Source organism: Capricornis sumatraensis, chromosome 18 (assembly GCF_032405125.1).
Source record: "Capricornis sumatraensis isolate serow.1 chromosome 18, serow.2, whole genome shotgun sequence".
Lineage (NCBI taxonomy): Eukaryota > Metazoa > Chordata > Mammalia > Artiodactyla > Bovidae > Capricornis > Capricornis sumatraensis.
In genome coordinates this window covers 37,908,418-37,925,239 of record NC_091086.1, presented here as the reverse complement: position 1 = coordinate 37,925,239, position 16,822 = coordinate 37,908,418, and the positions used below count along the sequence as shown (strand labels likewise).

Below are 16,822 nucleotides of genomic sequence, written 5' to 3'. Positions count from 1 at the left end.
CTATAGCCCATTGGGTCACAAAGAGTCAGACATGACTGGGTGACTTTCACTTGTCACTTGTAATGTAAAAAAGTCCAGTTATAACTGGAGACGTGTGCTCTGGGGAACCCTGCTGGGCTCCTTTGTCCTCTCAGCTCGGCCCTCTCTGGTTGGTTTCATCCTCAGGGGTAGAGGCAGAAGTAGCTTCAGGCCTCAGTGTGCGCAGCACATTACACCACCAGAGGACAAGGCAAGCCGAGTCTGATGACTCCCTCTTGAAGAGCAAGGAAACTTCTTTTTCAGAAGCCCTTAGCACACTTTCCCTCATTCTTATTTACTTTGATTGGGTAATGTCTTCACTTTAAAAAAAAATTATTTTTACTTATTTATCTGGGTCTTAGTTGGAGCATGTGGGATCTAGTTCTCTGACCAGGGATTGAACCTGTGCCCCCTGCATTGGGAGCTGAGAGTCTTAGCCACCAAAGAAGTCCCAACATCACCACTTTTGAACCAATCAGTGTAGGCTGGGCCCCTCAGCTTACACCTGGATTTCTGAACAGGTCATCAATAAGTTATCCTTGGGCCAGCCAGGCCTGCCTTTGGAGTAGTTTCAGGTCATTTCTCCTTAAAGCTCATGGACTGTGTCGAGAAAATGAAAGTCAGAGTAGTGACAAGAGGATGCTGGATAAACACCAGTGCTCAATGTAAAACTGTGTTCTTGAATAATATTCCTTAATGCATAAATACTACAGTTCAGAACATCTTTACATGCTCTGTTTTGCATGTAGTCAATATAGTAGTCAATATATTAAAATTATCCTTGTGTTTATAGTACTTGTTCACAAGAAATCTATTTTGGTTTGTATAAATACATTTAATAAGTTATATTATTAATCTCTTTGTTACTATATTGTTAAATATACTATGTTCTTGTTAAAGCAGAAAGTTTTTCTTGAGCCTGCTTAATTTGATGCCTTACAGGCCAGGAAGTTAGAAATTTCCCCATCTGATTAAATGCCATTGAATAATTCCAGTAAGTAATGCTAAATGTTCTTTGGAATTATTATAAAACTTTGTGGTAAACCTTTTTCATCTTGGTGTCTTGTTGTTCTTAATATTTTTAGTGGTTTCCTCTGAATTTTCCTCTTTTTTTTTTTTTTTTGGTGTCATTAAAGTTGTCTGTGAGGGCTTGATTCTTTTTCTGCTAAGACAGAATCTGAAAATTATTTCAGATGATCATGTTAGACCTGATTTACTCAGAGAAGTATAAATAACATTTTGTAGAACTTTCCAGCAAAGCTTTAGCTGTTGGTGTTTAGTTTAAGCTAAATCTCTCTATTTGAATTTAGTGTTGTAGAGGCCAGTGGTATATTCTTTTGCCACATAGCAGTAAGTTGTTAAAGCTATTTTTAGAAACCCAGGTGGCACCAGTGCAGGACACTTAAGAGACATGGGTTTGATCCCTGGGTTAGGAAAATTCCCTAGAGGAGGGCACAGCTACCCACTCCAGTATTCTTGTCTGGAGAATCTATGGACAGAGCAGCCTGGAGGGCTATAATCCATAAGGTTGCAAAGAGTCGGACACAAGTGACTTAGCATGCAATCTTTTCTAGAAGTTTTTGTATTTGCCATTTTAACAACTACATCTTAGTATTCATTTAATAAGAAAACATGAGTATGAAAGCTACTATGAATTCAGTCACATTTCAGAATAAATATGTGTGACGCACTGCCATATAGGCACACATCAAGAAACAGTGCACACATGTGAGGCATTTTTTCAGCCTGCACTCAGTTCTGCATGTACACAAAGATTCAAGAATACCTTATATTAATCTGTGGCACCTCTTGTCTGTTGTTACTGTTTAGTCACTAAGTCGTTCTGACTCTTCTGTGACCCCATGGACTGTAGCCCACCAGGCTTCTCTGTCCGTAGAATTACCCAGGCAAGAATACTGGAGTGGGTTGTCATTTCCTTCAGGGGATCTTCCTGTTCCAGGGATTGAACTCCTGTCTCCTGCATTGGCAGGCAGGTTCTTTACCACTGAGCTACCAGGGAAGCCCATGGCACCTCTACTTACCCCAAATAATGGCCATCCAATTGGGAAACTCTATAATTAAAATTTTTAGATGAGTGTTATAAATATCTCAGTTATTCTCCTAATTAAAATGTTCCCTGATCTTTGAATGCAACCTCCTTCAGTCCTAAACAGTTAGACCTCAGAGCTATAAGTACAGCTCTCCTTCCCCATTTAGCCTGTACATGGTAGGCACTGAATGGGTATCAGTTGAGTCAGTGCATAGATACACACTTGAATGATGACTATGAGTGCATGATGTTCTATGATTGTTTTGGCAAAAGTACGGAAGTAAACTCCCAACTGGGAGGGAGGAAGCTTACCAGGAACTTAATGTTCATGAACCAAAAGAAACCAAGAAATAGTTCATGAAGTTGGACATCTTCCCAAACCTTTAACCCACAGTTTGTTTTGTGCCAGGAAATATATTAATATTTTTTTCTCCTTGTTGAGTTTTTTCAATCATAGTGATTCTTTTTCTGAGGGGGGTGGTTTGAAGAGATGTAAGTTTTGATCTTTTTATGTTTCTCATCTTCTGCAAATAAATGATGAAATCAACAGAAATGAGCAGTCAAAGGGGGAAAACCCAAGTATGCCTCTAACAAAACCCTTGTATCTGCCTCCTTTTATTAATCTTTCTGCCTCCTTATACAGTCCTGTCCTGAAACACCTGATATGCTTATTTGATCTTTTATCCATGTGTCTAGGATCTGTACTGGGCTGTCCATCCTTAGTTATGATTCTGTCTCCCTGTGTAAGGATTTGGGTTCACTCTTTGAAAGGCTTTCCTAACTGTATAGCTTCCTTTGGTGTAGCAGGGAGGGCAGAGGATTTTGAGTGAAGTGTTTTCTGTTGGTAAGTAAACAGACTGGGTAAGGGTTATTTCTTAATTATTTTAGTTCTTCTAGTACAACTCTTTAATCTCTGTCCTCTACTTAAAGGGGAAACTGGTTGTGATTATGCTTTGTTTATTTTTATAAAAATAGTGTGTGACTTTTGTTGGAAATACAGTAGAGTACAAAGTAGAAAATAAAGATCATTTGTGATCCTTCTACTCAGTGAAAAATACTATTAACATTTTACCATTCCCTCTCAGCCTTTTTCCCATGCATTTTTATCATATTGCTGCTGCTGCTGCTAAGTCGCTTCAGACGTGTCCGACTCTGTGCGACCCCATAGACGGCAGCCCATCAGGCTCCCCCGTCCCTGGGGTTCTCCAGGCAAGAGCACTGGAGTGGGTTGCCATTTCCTTCTCCAATGCATGAAAGTGAAAAGTGAAAGGAAAGTCGCTCAGTCGTGTCTGACTCTTAGCGACCCCATGGACTGCAGCCGACTAGGCTCCTCCATCCATGGGATTTTCCAGGCAAGAGTGCTGGAGTGGGGTGCCATTGCCTTCTCCACACATTAGATAAAGATAAAATAGCTTTCTTACTTACCCCACTAATACTCTTTTAAGTTTCCCCCTTAATATAATGTCATTAAGAACTCCCTATAAACATATTTTAACAGTTTTGTTAGAATTTTCTTGTTTGAATGTATTGTATTTTATTTAACTGTTCTCCCAAAGTTAAGCTTTTTATGTATTTCCAGTTTTTGTCAATTAAAAACATTTTTTTCTGCTTTATTCTTGTATCTGTATTTTCAGTTATTTCCCCAGGATTAATCAAATCTAGGAAGTAGAATTAGTAGATGGATATTAGTATTGTTGGCAGTTTGGTAAACACTTGATAAACCATGCTTTCCTGGAAGATTATGTAGTTGATAATCTCATCAATAGATCATCCAATTAGTTGTTTCATTTCATCAGTATTCAAGATTTTGTTGACTCTTTCAGTTTGAGGGCAAAAATATATCTTTCTTTGTACTCACATTTCTTTTTCTTTCTTTTTTTAATATATTATTTTTTAAAATTGGATTATAATTGCTTTACAATGTTGTGTTAGTTTCTGCTGTACAACAACATAAATCAGTTGTATGTGTACATTTATGCCTTCCCTCTCGAGCCTCCCTTCCACCCCAACCCCCATCCTCCCCCTTTAGGTCATCACAGAACACCCAGCTGAGCTCTCTGTGCTATATAGGCCCTTCCAACTAGCTATCTGTTTTACACATGGTAGTATATATATGTGTGTGTTCTCACATTTCTTTGGTTCTTTCTGAGGTTGAACTGTTTTCATTGGGTTGTTACCTTTCTCTCTGAATTAGCCATTTGCATTTGCTGTTCATTTATCTGTTAGGATCTTAGTGTAGTGTTTTGTTTCTATTTGAATTTCTGTGAACTTTTTATTGCATTAATTTTTTGTCATGTTTATGTTCTTCTGAGGATAGTAATATATACCTTTTCATATTTAAATTTCTTGATGTTTTCCTTTGTAATTTTTCCCATTGCTGAAATTGAAGAAGTACTTTTCAGTCTAAAGACAAGAGAGAGATTTACCAAGGATATCTTTTCTTCTCTTTGTGGGGTGATTCTTTTATAATTAATTCTTTTATAATTAATTATAATTAATTATAGAGTTCAGAGTTTAATTTGAAATAAATGTTAGGTTAGGGTAGATTTCCCCCTGAAAAGCTAACTCATTATCTTATTATTTTTTTGTTCTTTCCATTTTGTAATGCCACACTTGGCATTTATTACATTTTTGTCACAGTAGGCCATCAGGGTAAGATAGTATTTTGAAATTTCCTTCTCAGTCTTTCCCTTTCTTGACCTAATCTTTTGAGGATTTGCTCATTTGGAATTTTTATGTACTATTCTGCTCCTCTTTTGGCTCTGTTTTTTCCCTACTGTTTTTAATTTGCATTTCTGCACTTTTCAGAATTTTCAAAAAATTAGTCCACATGTGAGTTCTTAAAGACAGCTGCACTGTTACATTCATCATTGTATTCCCTTGTAGCCCTTATTGAATTTTTAAAGCAATAACATTAAAGCAAGCTCTTCTAGAAAACTTGGGAGATAAGAAAAAGCATAAAGAAGAAAATAAATTAGTCTTACCACTCAAAGATATCCTGATACTGTTAAACATACTCTATAAAATTTTCTAGGAACTATATGCATGTGTACGTAGTTACTCAGTCGTGTCTGACTGTTTATGACCCCATGGACTACAACCCCCCAGGCTATTCTGTCCACGGAATTCTCCAGGCAATACTAGAGTGGGTTGCCATGCCCTCCTCCAGGGGATCTTCCCAACCCAAGGATCGAACCCAGGTCTCCCACATTGCAGCCCACATCTGAGCCACCAGGGAAGCCCAAGAATCCTGGAGTGGGTAGTCTATCCCTTCTCCAGGGGATCTTCCTAACCCAGGAATTAAACTGGGGTCTCCTGCATTGCAGGTGAATTCTTTGCCAGCTGAGTTACCAGGGAAGCCCAGGAACTATATAGTATTTGTAGTATTTTTTTTTGTGTGTGTGGGTGTATGCTTGAAACATTCATATATATGTGTATAATTTTATTTTTTACTAAATGGGAGCATCCTATACATACTGTTTTGTTGTGTACTTTTTACTTGTAATAATTCCATGTTTTTTAAACATTCCTCTATGACTTTATATTTTTTTGACTTACATTCCCATTATTTGGCTATATACTAAATAAAATATTTTATGTGAAAGAAAATGGTATTCTTTCAAAGAGATTGAATTTCAGACTGCTAATATGGCCAGAACACCTGTTATCTCTGTTGCAGCGGACATATATGTGTGTGTGAGCCACTGTAGAATTGCTTTGTGTAGGTTGAATAAGTAAAATCAAAGAAGAGAAATAAATAGGTGGTTCATTAGATGTATTCTAGGGAGCCTAAATGGTTTTGGCCACTTGACATCTTATAAAGTGGGCAGCATTACAGATCCAGGGTCTGAGCTGTAGCTATAGTTATCTCAGAAGGAAGAAGGAATTCAGAATTTTGGGGGCAGGAGATGTTAGTTAGATGCCAAATCAAATTTGTGAGGTCAATGGTTGTAAAGTTGGTGCAGTTAGAAGTCAAAGGGGATAGACCTGTATCTAAATTGGTTATAGTCAAAAGAGTAGTTTAAGGCATGTCAACCTCAGACCAGAGGGCACAAGACAGGTGGGAGGAAAAACTGTGACAAACATGAGTCTGGTTAGTAGAGATGAGGTTCTATTAGATGAGGCTTAGTAGAGATGAGGCACCAGAGGTGGGTAGTGATGACAGTCAAATTTACCCCTTTAAATTTGCTCCCTTATGTGGAAGCAACTCTATCACACATAGCTTTAAATACCTGCGGAACAGAGCAGCATGACCTTTATTTTGAAGAGTCCTCAGATGTGTGTGGTTTGCATCCCCAAATTCCCATGCTCGAGTAAAGGTTAAAATATTGAAGGTTCCTTTGTTGGACTGTAGCGTGGGAGCCTAGAGGAAAGGAATGCAAAATTCCAGAGAATTTTGAGAAGTATGAAGCTACCAGGACTTCTGGGAGTTGTCTTTGGGAAAGTGAAGTGAAATTCACTCAGTCGTGCCCCACTCTTTGCAACCCCCATGGACTTCTCCAGGCCAGAATACTGGAATGGGTAGCCTTTCTCTTCTCCAGGGGATCTTCCCAACCCAGGGATCGAACCCAGGTCTCCCGCATTGCAGGCAGATTCTTTACCATCTATCTGAGCCACCAGGGAAGCCCAAGAATACTGGAGTGGGTAGCCTATCCCTTCTCTAGGGGATCATCCCAACCCAGGAACCAAACAGGGGTCTCCTGCATTGCAGGTGGATTCTTTACCAATTGAGGTATCAGGGAAGCAAAGACCTCCTCATTCTTGCTCCTTTCCATGGGGACGCAAAAGAGAGCCTCAGATCTTTCCTAACAAACCAGTATGGTTGGAGCAGACAGTCCACTGGAGCAGTAATGAGAAGGAATGCTAGGCAGAGTGCTTCAGCTGGAGGAGAAAGGCCTTCAGTTATAGGAGACTTAGGAGTTGGGCTTGATCTTGGAAGTGTTAAGTTTGCATTGAGAAAGGAGGTTCACCCACTTGTATCTTTATAACTTTTTTTTTTCACATGTGCTACAAAGAAAGGTTATTTTTCTTTTTCAAATCACATGTATTCCAGTCAAATAGTCTGAAAAACAGATTATTATAATGAAAATTTTACTTTTAGTTGATTTCCATTTATAAAATTGACAGTGTTTTTATTAAAATTCACTCAGAGTTGAAAACTTTCAGAAGAAGAAATAATTAGCTTTTTAGCTCTCTGCTTTCCGATAGTCAATCTCACAAGTTCATGCCCTTTTTCTTTTGGCTTAGATATTTACATTGTTTTGTGAAACTTGAACAAGACATTATACCCACCACGTGAGCCCCTGTTGAACATACTGATTGATGTATGTTAGCTTGAAAAATCCTTGTGTTCGGAGCTTTATTCTCTATGTAAGAATTAGTGTATGATTTAAAATGTGAAATATCTTGTGCAGAGTATGCTCCACGAGAACAGGGATCTTTTCTGTTTATCTACCAGTAAATTCCCAGCACCAGTCATGGAACTCGACTCAACAGAGGTACAGAATAAATACTTGTTGAGTGGGAATAAAAATGTATGGGTGATTTCTACGAGTTTTTTCGAGTTCTGGTATTCTATCTTTGCCATATCATCGTACTCCTCTGTTTCTCCTCAAAGTTATCCTGTATTAAATTAAGGTTCCCAAGTGGTGCTAGTAGTAAAGAACCTGTCTGCCAATGCAGGAGACATAAGAGACGTGGGGTTCGATCCTTGGGTTGGGAAGATCACCTGGAGGAGGGCAACCCACTCCAATATACTTGCCTGGAGAAACCCCTTGGACAGAGGAGCCTCGTGGGCTACAGTCCATGGTGTCACAAAGAGTTGGACACGACTGAGATGACTTGGCATGCACAGCACAATATAGTATGTGGGAAAATCTGGCGACATTGGTTCAGATGACTGGAAATACTGTGTTGGAATTCATAGATTACTACTGAATATTCCCTTGACATTTGTGGTGTTTATGAATTGTCCAATTCTCATGCACACAGTTTTCTTACTAGCTTATTTATTATGCATTTACAAAAAACAGGTAAAATGTTGATTTTTTTTTTTTTCACAAGTGGAGCTGGATGTAAATCAGCTGGAAAGAGCAGTGCTAGTTGAGGTTTCTGTGGTTAGCAGATGGCAAGAGTTGTTTGCTGGTTCAGTGGCTCCTTCCTGCCCACTGGCTTTGCAGTTCATGCTCATCCCATTTCTTCCTTAGGTGACCAGCCTTACCTTTGTTATGGGCTTTAAGGGGTTTCTTGAAAGGGTTCAATTTGTGAGTACTCAGAGACTACCATAATAATTAGAATATAGAGTTTTAAAAACTCACCATGTGCTTTATACTGTTTTCTGTTTTCTTTGGTTTTGCTAGGTAAAAAAGCTCCCATTTTGTTTAATAAAGAAATGATCGAGTCAATGAAGGAAGGTTCAGTTGTTGTGGATTTAGCTGCTGAGGCTGGCGGAAACTTTGAAACCACCAAGCCAGGAGAACTTTATGTTCATAAGGTATAGCTCAGAGCTTCCTCTTGCTATGATCCTGATCCTTCATCTTTAGTGATTTGTGAGAGGGTGTTTGTTGCTTTAAATATTTAGAGAAACTGAGGCCGGTAATTTTCTAAAATTAAAAATAATCACATTTAAAGCTCTTTCTGAAATATGTATTCGTGTGTATATAAAGATGTGTAATTTCAAAACTTAGCCTTGGCTGAGAATTATCCTGGAAAGAATGTGAGCATTTAGTAATAGACCTTTCTGACTGTATTTTTGTTCATTTAGGGAATTACTCACATAGGCTACACAGACCTTCCCAGCCGAATGGCCACTCAGGCCAGCACCCTGTATTCCAACAACATCACCAAGCTTCTGAAGGCTATCAGCCCGGACAAAGATAATTTTTACTTTGAAGTGAAAGATGACTTTGACTTTGGTACAATGGGTCACGTCATTAGAGGAACTGTAGTGATGAAGGTGAGTAAAGAGATCTATTCCTTCCTGTGTTTTCATTTTGCATTTGTTCTAGGATTTTTGTTTATGGAAGAATCCTATCTTGGAATTGAGATATATTCTAATACAGTATCAATGTGTTGGGTTTATGCCAATAAAAATTATTTAAAAATCCAGAACAACTTAAAGAAAAATATTGCAGATATACATGTGACTCACCTAAAAAAATAGAAGGTGGCGATGGCAACCCACTCCAGTACTCTTGCCTGGAAAATCCCATGGGCGGAGGAGCCTGGTAGGCTGCAGTCCATGGAGTCGCTGAGTCGGACATGACTGAACGACTTCACTTTCACTTTTCACTTTCATGCATTGGAGAAGGAAATGGCAACCCACTCCAGTGTTCTTGCCTGGAGAATCCCAGGGATAGGGGAGCCTGATGGGCTGCCATCTATGGGGTGGCAGAGAGTCAGACACAACTTAAACGACTTAGCAGAAGCAGCAGCAGCAGCGCCTAAAATGTGTATTGCTTTTGAAAAACAGAAAACAAACAAAACCCCCAGAACTGAATAAAGTAAAAATTAAACATTCCCCCACCTATCTTCTTTTAAGTTCTATTTTCTTCCTTATGTGTTCTATGCACATACAAATTGTACATCTATGTGTGTTTTCGTGACACAGCCATTATATATTTATGTACATGTATATGGTGCTAATGGTAAAGAACCTACCTGCCAATACAGGAGACATAAGAGAAGTGGGTTCAGTCCCTGGGTCAGGAAGATCCTCTGGAGGAGGGCATGGCAACTCACTTTGCCTGGAGAATCCCACGGACAGGGGATCCTGATGGGCTATAGTCCATAGGGTCACAGAGAGTTGGACACGACTGATGGAAGTGACTTAACATGCATGTACATATTATATATTTATATAAAGTGATGTTATAAATTATATGAACTTCTACATTTATTTAAAATTGTTTTTCAAAGAGTTTTTCTGCAACACTGAATTGACTGAATGCTGGATGGTTTAAAAAGTGCTGTTCTTCTAATTTCTGTTAGGATGGCCAAGTGATTTTCCCTGCTCCCACACCGAAAAATATTCCTCAAGGTGCCCCAGTAAAACAGAAGACAGTGGCAGAGCTGGAGGCTGAAAAAGCAGCTACTATCACGCCCTTCAGGAAGACGATGACATCGGCTTCTGTCTATACAGCAGGTAAGGGTTCCTTCTATGAAGATTTAGGCTTCTTTGAATTATGACTGTATTATGTGAGTAATGTATTAACTGTCAAAGTTAGTAAATGAAATGCAGTTGTCATTCATTGGATTCTCAGGACTTGACCTTGTTAGAAGCAGTTTTCACATGTAACATGTCACCTGTCCCACCTCTGTGGACTTGGAGACTGTATTGTCCACTCAGAGATGTAGGCACTGGGGTAAATGCTGGAATGAACAAGTAAGAAATAATACATAGGCGGTTAATGCTTTTCTTTTATAAAAAATATTTAAAATATAATTGTTAATGTTTTTATATATGTACACCAAATATAATGAGTAATGATGTATGTCAGATTGTGTTATAAAGTTCATCTAAATGTGGTTATTGATTTATTTTTTGTGGTTTATAAAACATCACTTGTGATTATCTGCATCTCTGGGTAAGATGGGAGGCCAAATATTTGCTTTTAAGAATAAACAGTAAGTTATTCTTCTAGTAAAAAAATTCAGTTTTAAAGTTTTTAATCTCTTTCTTTACAGTTTAACATAGATTCTTCATTTTCTAGTTAATCTTCATGAAGACACTAAAGAATTGTCATAAAATAGTGATAAATATTCATTCTGGCTATGAATTGTTGGAATTTGAAATATGGAGATTTGATTTTAAGTCGGTTTCTGTCTCATAGAATGAATTAAAAATGTTTAGATCTGTGAGAGCCAAAATACAAACAAAAGCAAACTACAAAGAATTAAGGACCGGTACCAAGCACACAGAATTCTTGTAGCCTCAGCATTCTTCAAATTCCCATGTGAGGCCAGATGTTTTAAGCTAAATATGTAACTCTCCTTGAATAAAGAGCAAGTCTCAGCAAAATGACTGAAAAAGCCTTTAGTTGTGAACATTGTGAATAGATGGAGCAGTGTCCCTATTTGCACTTACTTATTAAAAAGAAGGAACCATATTACTGTGTTGTACAAGGAGAATATGGTCAGTAGGTTGTAAATTTCCATTTCTCTTTGGGATTCATAAGGAAATGTAGTGAGATATAGCAATTATTTATTTTTCTAGGTTTCTCTTATGTTTATTGAGTCAAAGTTTATTGTGTTTTAATAGATGTGACAGTGGCATATCCCAGTGAATAAAAGGACGGCCTTCTGTTTATTTTTCCGTACCCTTAAAGTTCCTCCTTTATAATAAAGCCAAGTGTTTTTCTGGAACACTTCTACCATATGTTAGGATCTATTTAACTAGCTTTCTTCAAAAATTGTGATTTGCTTTTTTTCCTTTTTTTTTCCTGTTTTTCTTTTCTTTTTCCTTCATCATAGAGAATAAATGTAGCATATTTGACATTAATGAATGTCAAATGAAAAGACTTTAGTTTACTAAATAGTTAATAAGAAACCTTCAGCTGAGGAGTTTCTATCTTAGATGGCCAACACAACTGATTGCAGGTGATGATAACTTACTGCTTCATAACTAATGTGGGCATTTAGTGAGTGCTAGGCATCATGCTAAACATGTCACATGCCTTAGCTCATTTATTCCTTATAAGAACTCAATGAGTTGGGCATATTATTATTTTCTTTTTCCAAATGAAGACAGAAAGGATTAATAATGTTACAGAGACTACTGGAGCACAGAGAGGTTAAGTAAGTTGCCTGGGATCACACAGCTAGGAACCAGTAGAGCCAGAATTTGAACCAGGCAGCCTGGCTTAAGAAAACATATTCTTAAATATAACCCTGCACAGATTCTCTGATGCTTAACTGAAGCTCAAAACAATATTCTGTCTAACTCTCCCTCCAGATGGTTAACAGGCCATTCACGGGAGCCCTGGAAGTCTTATATGTGGGTAGGGAAATGAAACTGCATAACCTTCCCTAGTGGTCCAGTGGTTAAGACTCCACACTTCTACTGAAGGGAACACTGGTTCAATCCCTGATTGGGGAGCTAAGATCATGGGAACTATGCCATGTGGGGTGTCCAGTAAACAAAATAAAAAATTTTAAAACTACAGTCTTACTGAATAGTTTAAAGTAACTTGTCAGTTGCTAATGTTTCAGCTATGCCACTTGTAAAGAAATAATCCATATCAAGGGGAAAAAGTACCTTATTCAAGGAAGTTAAATTCCAGCATCCTGGTCATCCATTATGATTTGGTTTTCACTGACCGCTAGGTAACCCTTTCTTCTGTTGCAGAGCAGCCATCCACATGTTTGCTGTTAGGAAAGGTGATAATTAAAGATGTATGTTGAGAGCTGAGTGTTTGTATTCTGCACATTCTTAATTTAATTTGTATTTTTTTCCCTTTTTCTTTGTAAAATCCTGTTTGCTGACTTGGTATTGAGGCTGGAGCTGACTGCCCTGGCCAGCAGTCCAGTCCAGATTCAGGAGCAATTGCAAAACTTCTATCCCGGGTGGGTGGAAGCCATATGTTTTGGGGAGGTGCTGGAGTGAATGAAACCCTTCCTACTCTTTTAAAATCCCTGTTCCCAGCTAAATCTGAGAGTGACATGAAATAGGCCTCCCTAAAGTCTGTCTTACAAAGGTTGTGTCTTGCCCAAGTAGGACATGCTTTGGTAGATCCTTTATAGGCCTATAATTCTGGAATAGAAACACTTGTATAAACACATGTGGCATCGTCAATGAAAGTTAGAGCAGAGAAGAGGACAAGTTATGCAGAGGAAAATGTGCAAATTATTATTAAGGTGACTCATAAATTTTACTAGATGTTTACAATTTATTTTAGAGGATGGTGGTCAGGAAGTTAAGTTTTGCTCACAATACCTTTAACTCACTTTCACCTCCCTTCCCAATAATGAAATGTCTTTAAAAAAAACAACTCATTATTTGCAAGCGTGTGAAATTTTAAAGCCTTGAATATGCCACATGTTTGTTTGTGTGTGGGTGTGCGTGTGCTTTTAATCCTCCTGAGATAATTGGATGTGAGCTCACATTCTTTCCTGTTTCTCCAGGTCTCACTGGGATACTAGGTTTGGGCATCGCGGCTCCCAATTTAGCCTTTTCCCAGATGGTGACCACTTTCGGCTTGGCTGGCATTGTGGGCTATCATACTGTCTGGGGGGTGACTCCTGCTCTCCACTCACCGCTGATGTCTGTGACTAATGCAATCTCAGGTTTGTTCCCCTCTTGTTTCCCCTTATCTTAGGTTTTCAAGGGCTTGTTCAACTCACAGAGTGCTTTCCATGAGGTTGATAAAGTCTGTGTTTCCAAATTGTAGGGCTTGGCATTGTGGTGGTGGTTGTGGTGACTTGGGCTCCCAGAGGTGGAGGGGTGGGGTTGGAAGTAAGAAGCCAGGGAGGTGTGTCAAGCCTTTGGGCTGCCCCCATTTCAAGCAGGGCAGAGCCACTGTATCTTCTTTCAGTTATGATTTCCTTTGAAGAAACGATTCCTCCAAAGAAATTTGGAAGCAATGTTTCCCAGAAGCATGATGATTCATGCAGTAGTGCACATGGCTCGTCCCAAGACTGTTCTCTGTTGTCCCTAGCGATGGCTCAGATCTAAGGAATGAGACCCACATTGGACAGATATGGGAGCCGCTGGCTCGGAAACCTCATGGCCCTGGTGAGCATCTCTTGCCACAGGCATAGCTTTCAGGATCTCCACCAGTGAGGTGGAAGTTGCTCAGATGTGTCCGACTCTTTGCAACCCCATGGACTGTAGCCCGCCAGGCTCCTCTGTCCATGGAATTCTCCAGGCAAGAGTACTGGAGTGGGTTGTCATTCCCTTCTCCAGCAGATCTTCCCAACCTGGGGATCGAACCCAGGTCTCCCACACTGCAGGAGGATTCTTTACCGTCTGAGCCACCAGGAAATCTCCACTGGGAGCAAATCCAATCCCAAGAAGTACTCTTCTCAGGAAAGCTCAAAGCTGTGGCTCTCTCCATCATATATTTTTAGTTCATGTGTAGCATTTTCCAGTTCGGATGCTTCGTATCCAGCAGAGGTCCCTTTTCGCCACAAGCGATGTCATCTAATAACATTATTGCTTTATATCTTTATCAGGGGAACAGAGCTACAAAGTTCAAGGTTAAAATTCTTACGCAGTTCAAGGTTAAAATTCTTACACAGAAAGAGAAAATGTTTTGTTAACTCTTTGCCCATGAAAGTACTTCATTGAGAGTGTGTGTGAGAGCTTTTTCCTTTATGGTGCGTGTGCTTGTGAGGTTTTTCACTGATGATATTTGCTTCGGCAGTGCGATTGTTTCTGTTTACCACATCCATGCTTTCTTCCCAGGGTTGACTGCAGTCGGTGGGTTGGTGCTGATGGGAGGACACTTGTATCCTTCCACAACTTCTCAGGGCCTTGCTGCTCTTGCTACGTTCATATCCTCAGTCAACATTGCAGGTACGAGGACGGGGAAAGAACCCAGAGTGCTGTTTTTGGTGGAGACATGAGAAGCAAATATAAAATGATATGCATTTGTTAAAATATGTATATTAAATATATAAAATAAGCATTCTGATTTTAAGAATTTAATCATGCCTTTTAAAAAATGTTTCGCTCAGATTATAAATGCTCTGTGTGAACGGGAATTGGTTATTTTTGCCCATTGGTAATTTTTAGAAACTATTTGATAAAAGAACATCCCTACCCCTGAGTGCCCCAAAACAAATAAAATGATGTCTTGCTTCAGGTTAACTGGAAGGTTATTGCATGCATAGTTTTGAATTAAGCTGACTTAGATCTATCACCATAGCATCTTTAACTAAGTATAATTTTAGGTAAAACTTTAGGTTTTTGCCTTATCCTGTCCCATGTTCCTGAAAACTGAAAGCCTAGCACATGGCTTGTGTATGAAACCCATTTGATGCTATTTTGTACCTAAAAATTCTTTAATGTGTCCAGCAGACCTAGTACCTGCTGATATGGTATTTTTAAAAGTCACTTATTCTAGGGTTTAACAAATAGAATAACCTATAAGAAAAAAATACTGGCTTTTTGATCTTTTACTTTCCTGAGCTGTTTGAATAGTTTGTTTATTTTTAGTCATGCAGAAATAGCTCGTTCTGTGCTCTGATAGCAGATTTTCTTCTGAATGTTTCTAGGGTTCCCCCTTCAATGTAACTGGCTTGAATGATACAATAACTTCTAATTTTGAGGTTTTAAAATATTAACTTAAAATGGTAGTTATTCCTAGATGATAGAGAAATGCTTAACATAGAAAAATTTTAGCTCTTTAAAAATTATGTTGCTTAAGATACCTCTTTTTGTTTTATGTTTACTTTGATAAGGTGGCTTTCTGGTGACTCAGAGAATGCTGGACATGTTCAAGCGTCCCACTGACCCTCCGGAGTATAATTACCTGTATCTGCTCCCTGCTGGTACCTTTGTTGGAGGATATTTAGCCTCCCTCTACAGTGGTTATAACATTGAACAGGTGAGAATCTCTTTTGAAAGCTTTTTTTTGGTACTGTGTCTTCGTCCCAGTGAGATTACCATTACCAAAATTCTAATTCCACTAATCAAATACAACAGTAACTCTTGAAGCATCTTCATCAAATAGAACATTCTCATCCTCTTAAGAATCAGGACCCTGGTTTCTAGAGGCAGCTTTGCCTGCTAACTCTGCAAATACGGCTTTACCTGTTTGTCCCTACATTTTTTCACATGTAAAAAGAGTCAAGAAGGTTATAAGTGTCCTTTTTATGTACATAGCTGGATTGTTGTGGGGATACAATGAAATAATCAGTTAAGAATTTGAAAATTTTTTATTAAAATATCGTCAGTCCTTTTCCTATTTATTTATTTCCTCTATGGATCTGGCAGGTATTATGCTGGTGCATTTAAAAAAGAAAAATTTAAAATGAATGCTGAGTAGGAAAACAGAAATAATCAAGTTGACCTTTGGAAAGTTCCATATCTAAATATAATTTATAATAGAGATTCAGCTTTGTTCTGAACTCAGTCATACCTTTGTTTTCAATGACTATTGTAGATTGCAGCCTCTCTGACAGGTGAAAAATCATGTCTCCCTTAGTTTCTGCTGTTTCTAACATGTATTTGTTGAATGAACACAGTCTTTGAGAAGAGTTAGAGTAGTGAGTCAGGGAGATTTATGTCAGCATCCCAGATTTGCTATTTAATGATCATTTGCCCTTAGAAAAATTATGCAGCCTCTTTATGCATTGATTTTCTTTTATAAAATGAGGATGATGATTCTCTCCTCCTGTGAATCTCATGATACAGGTTATAACTTGCAACGTATATAGTATGGTCTCTGGCACTTACAGCCTCACGGGGTTGGCTCCCTTATAACATTGGGTCAGGTCTAGATCCCATAACTCATTTAAATTTAGGTACTTTTATATGCATTTGTATGCTGTCAAGTCCAGAAGAAATCAGTGTACGTAAATGGTTTAATTGCAAGTACAATTTAAAGTATTTAGTATGTTAATATCCCCAATAGATAGGAATATATATTGAAATATTAAAAGAAGAGATCATATTGACTCTTTTAACTTTAAAATTGTCTGACTTTAAAATTGTCCTTAAAAAGACACAGATGTGTATAACGGACTTTTGGACTCAGAGGGAGAGGGAGAGGGTGGGATGATTTGGGAGAATGGCATTCTAACATGTATACT

The 16,822-nt window shown here is 38.5% G+C and overlaps 1 protein-coding gene across 3 annotated transcripts in view; it reads left to right on the top strand.

The window, feature by feature from the left end:
- NNT (nicotinamide nucleotide transhydrogenase) overlaps nt 1–16,822 on the top strand; it is a 92,362-nt gene that overhangs the window by 36,598 nt on the left and 38,942 nt on the right. For all 3 annotated transcript variants that reach the window (XM_068990392.1, XM_068990391.1, XM_068990394.1), the window contains 6 exons: nt 8,428–8,561; nt 8,832–9,023; nt 10,058–10,211; nt 13,190–13,351; nt 14,472–14,582; nt 15,470–15,615. In XM_068990392.1, the coding sequence (XP_068846493.1) occupies nt 8,428–8,561; nt 8,832–9,023; nt 10,058–10,211; nt 13,190–13,351; nt 14,472–14,582; nt 15,470–15,615 (899 nt within the window). The remainder of the gene's footprint in view (nt 1–8,427; nt 8,562–8,831; nt 9,024–10,057; nt 10,212–13,189; nt 13,352–14,471; nt 14,583–15,469; nt 15,616–16,822) is intronic.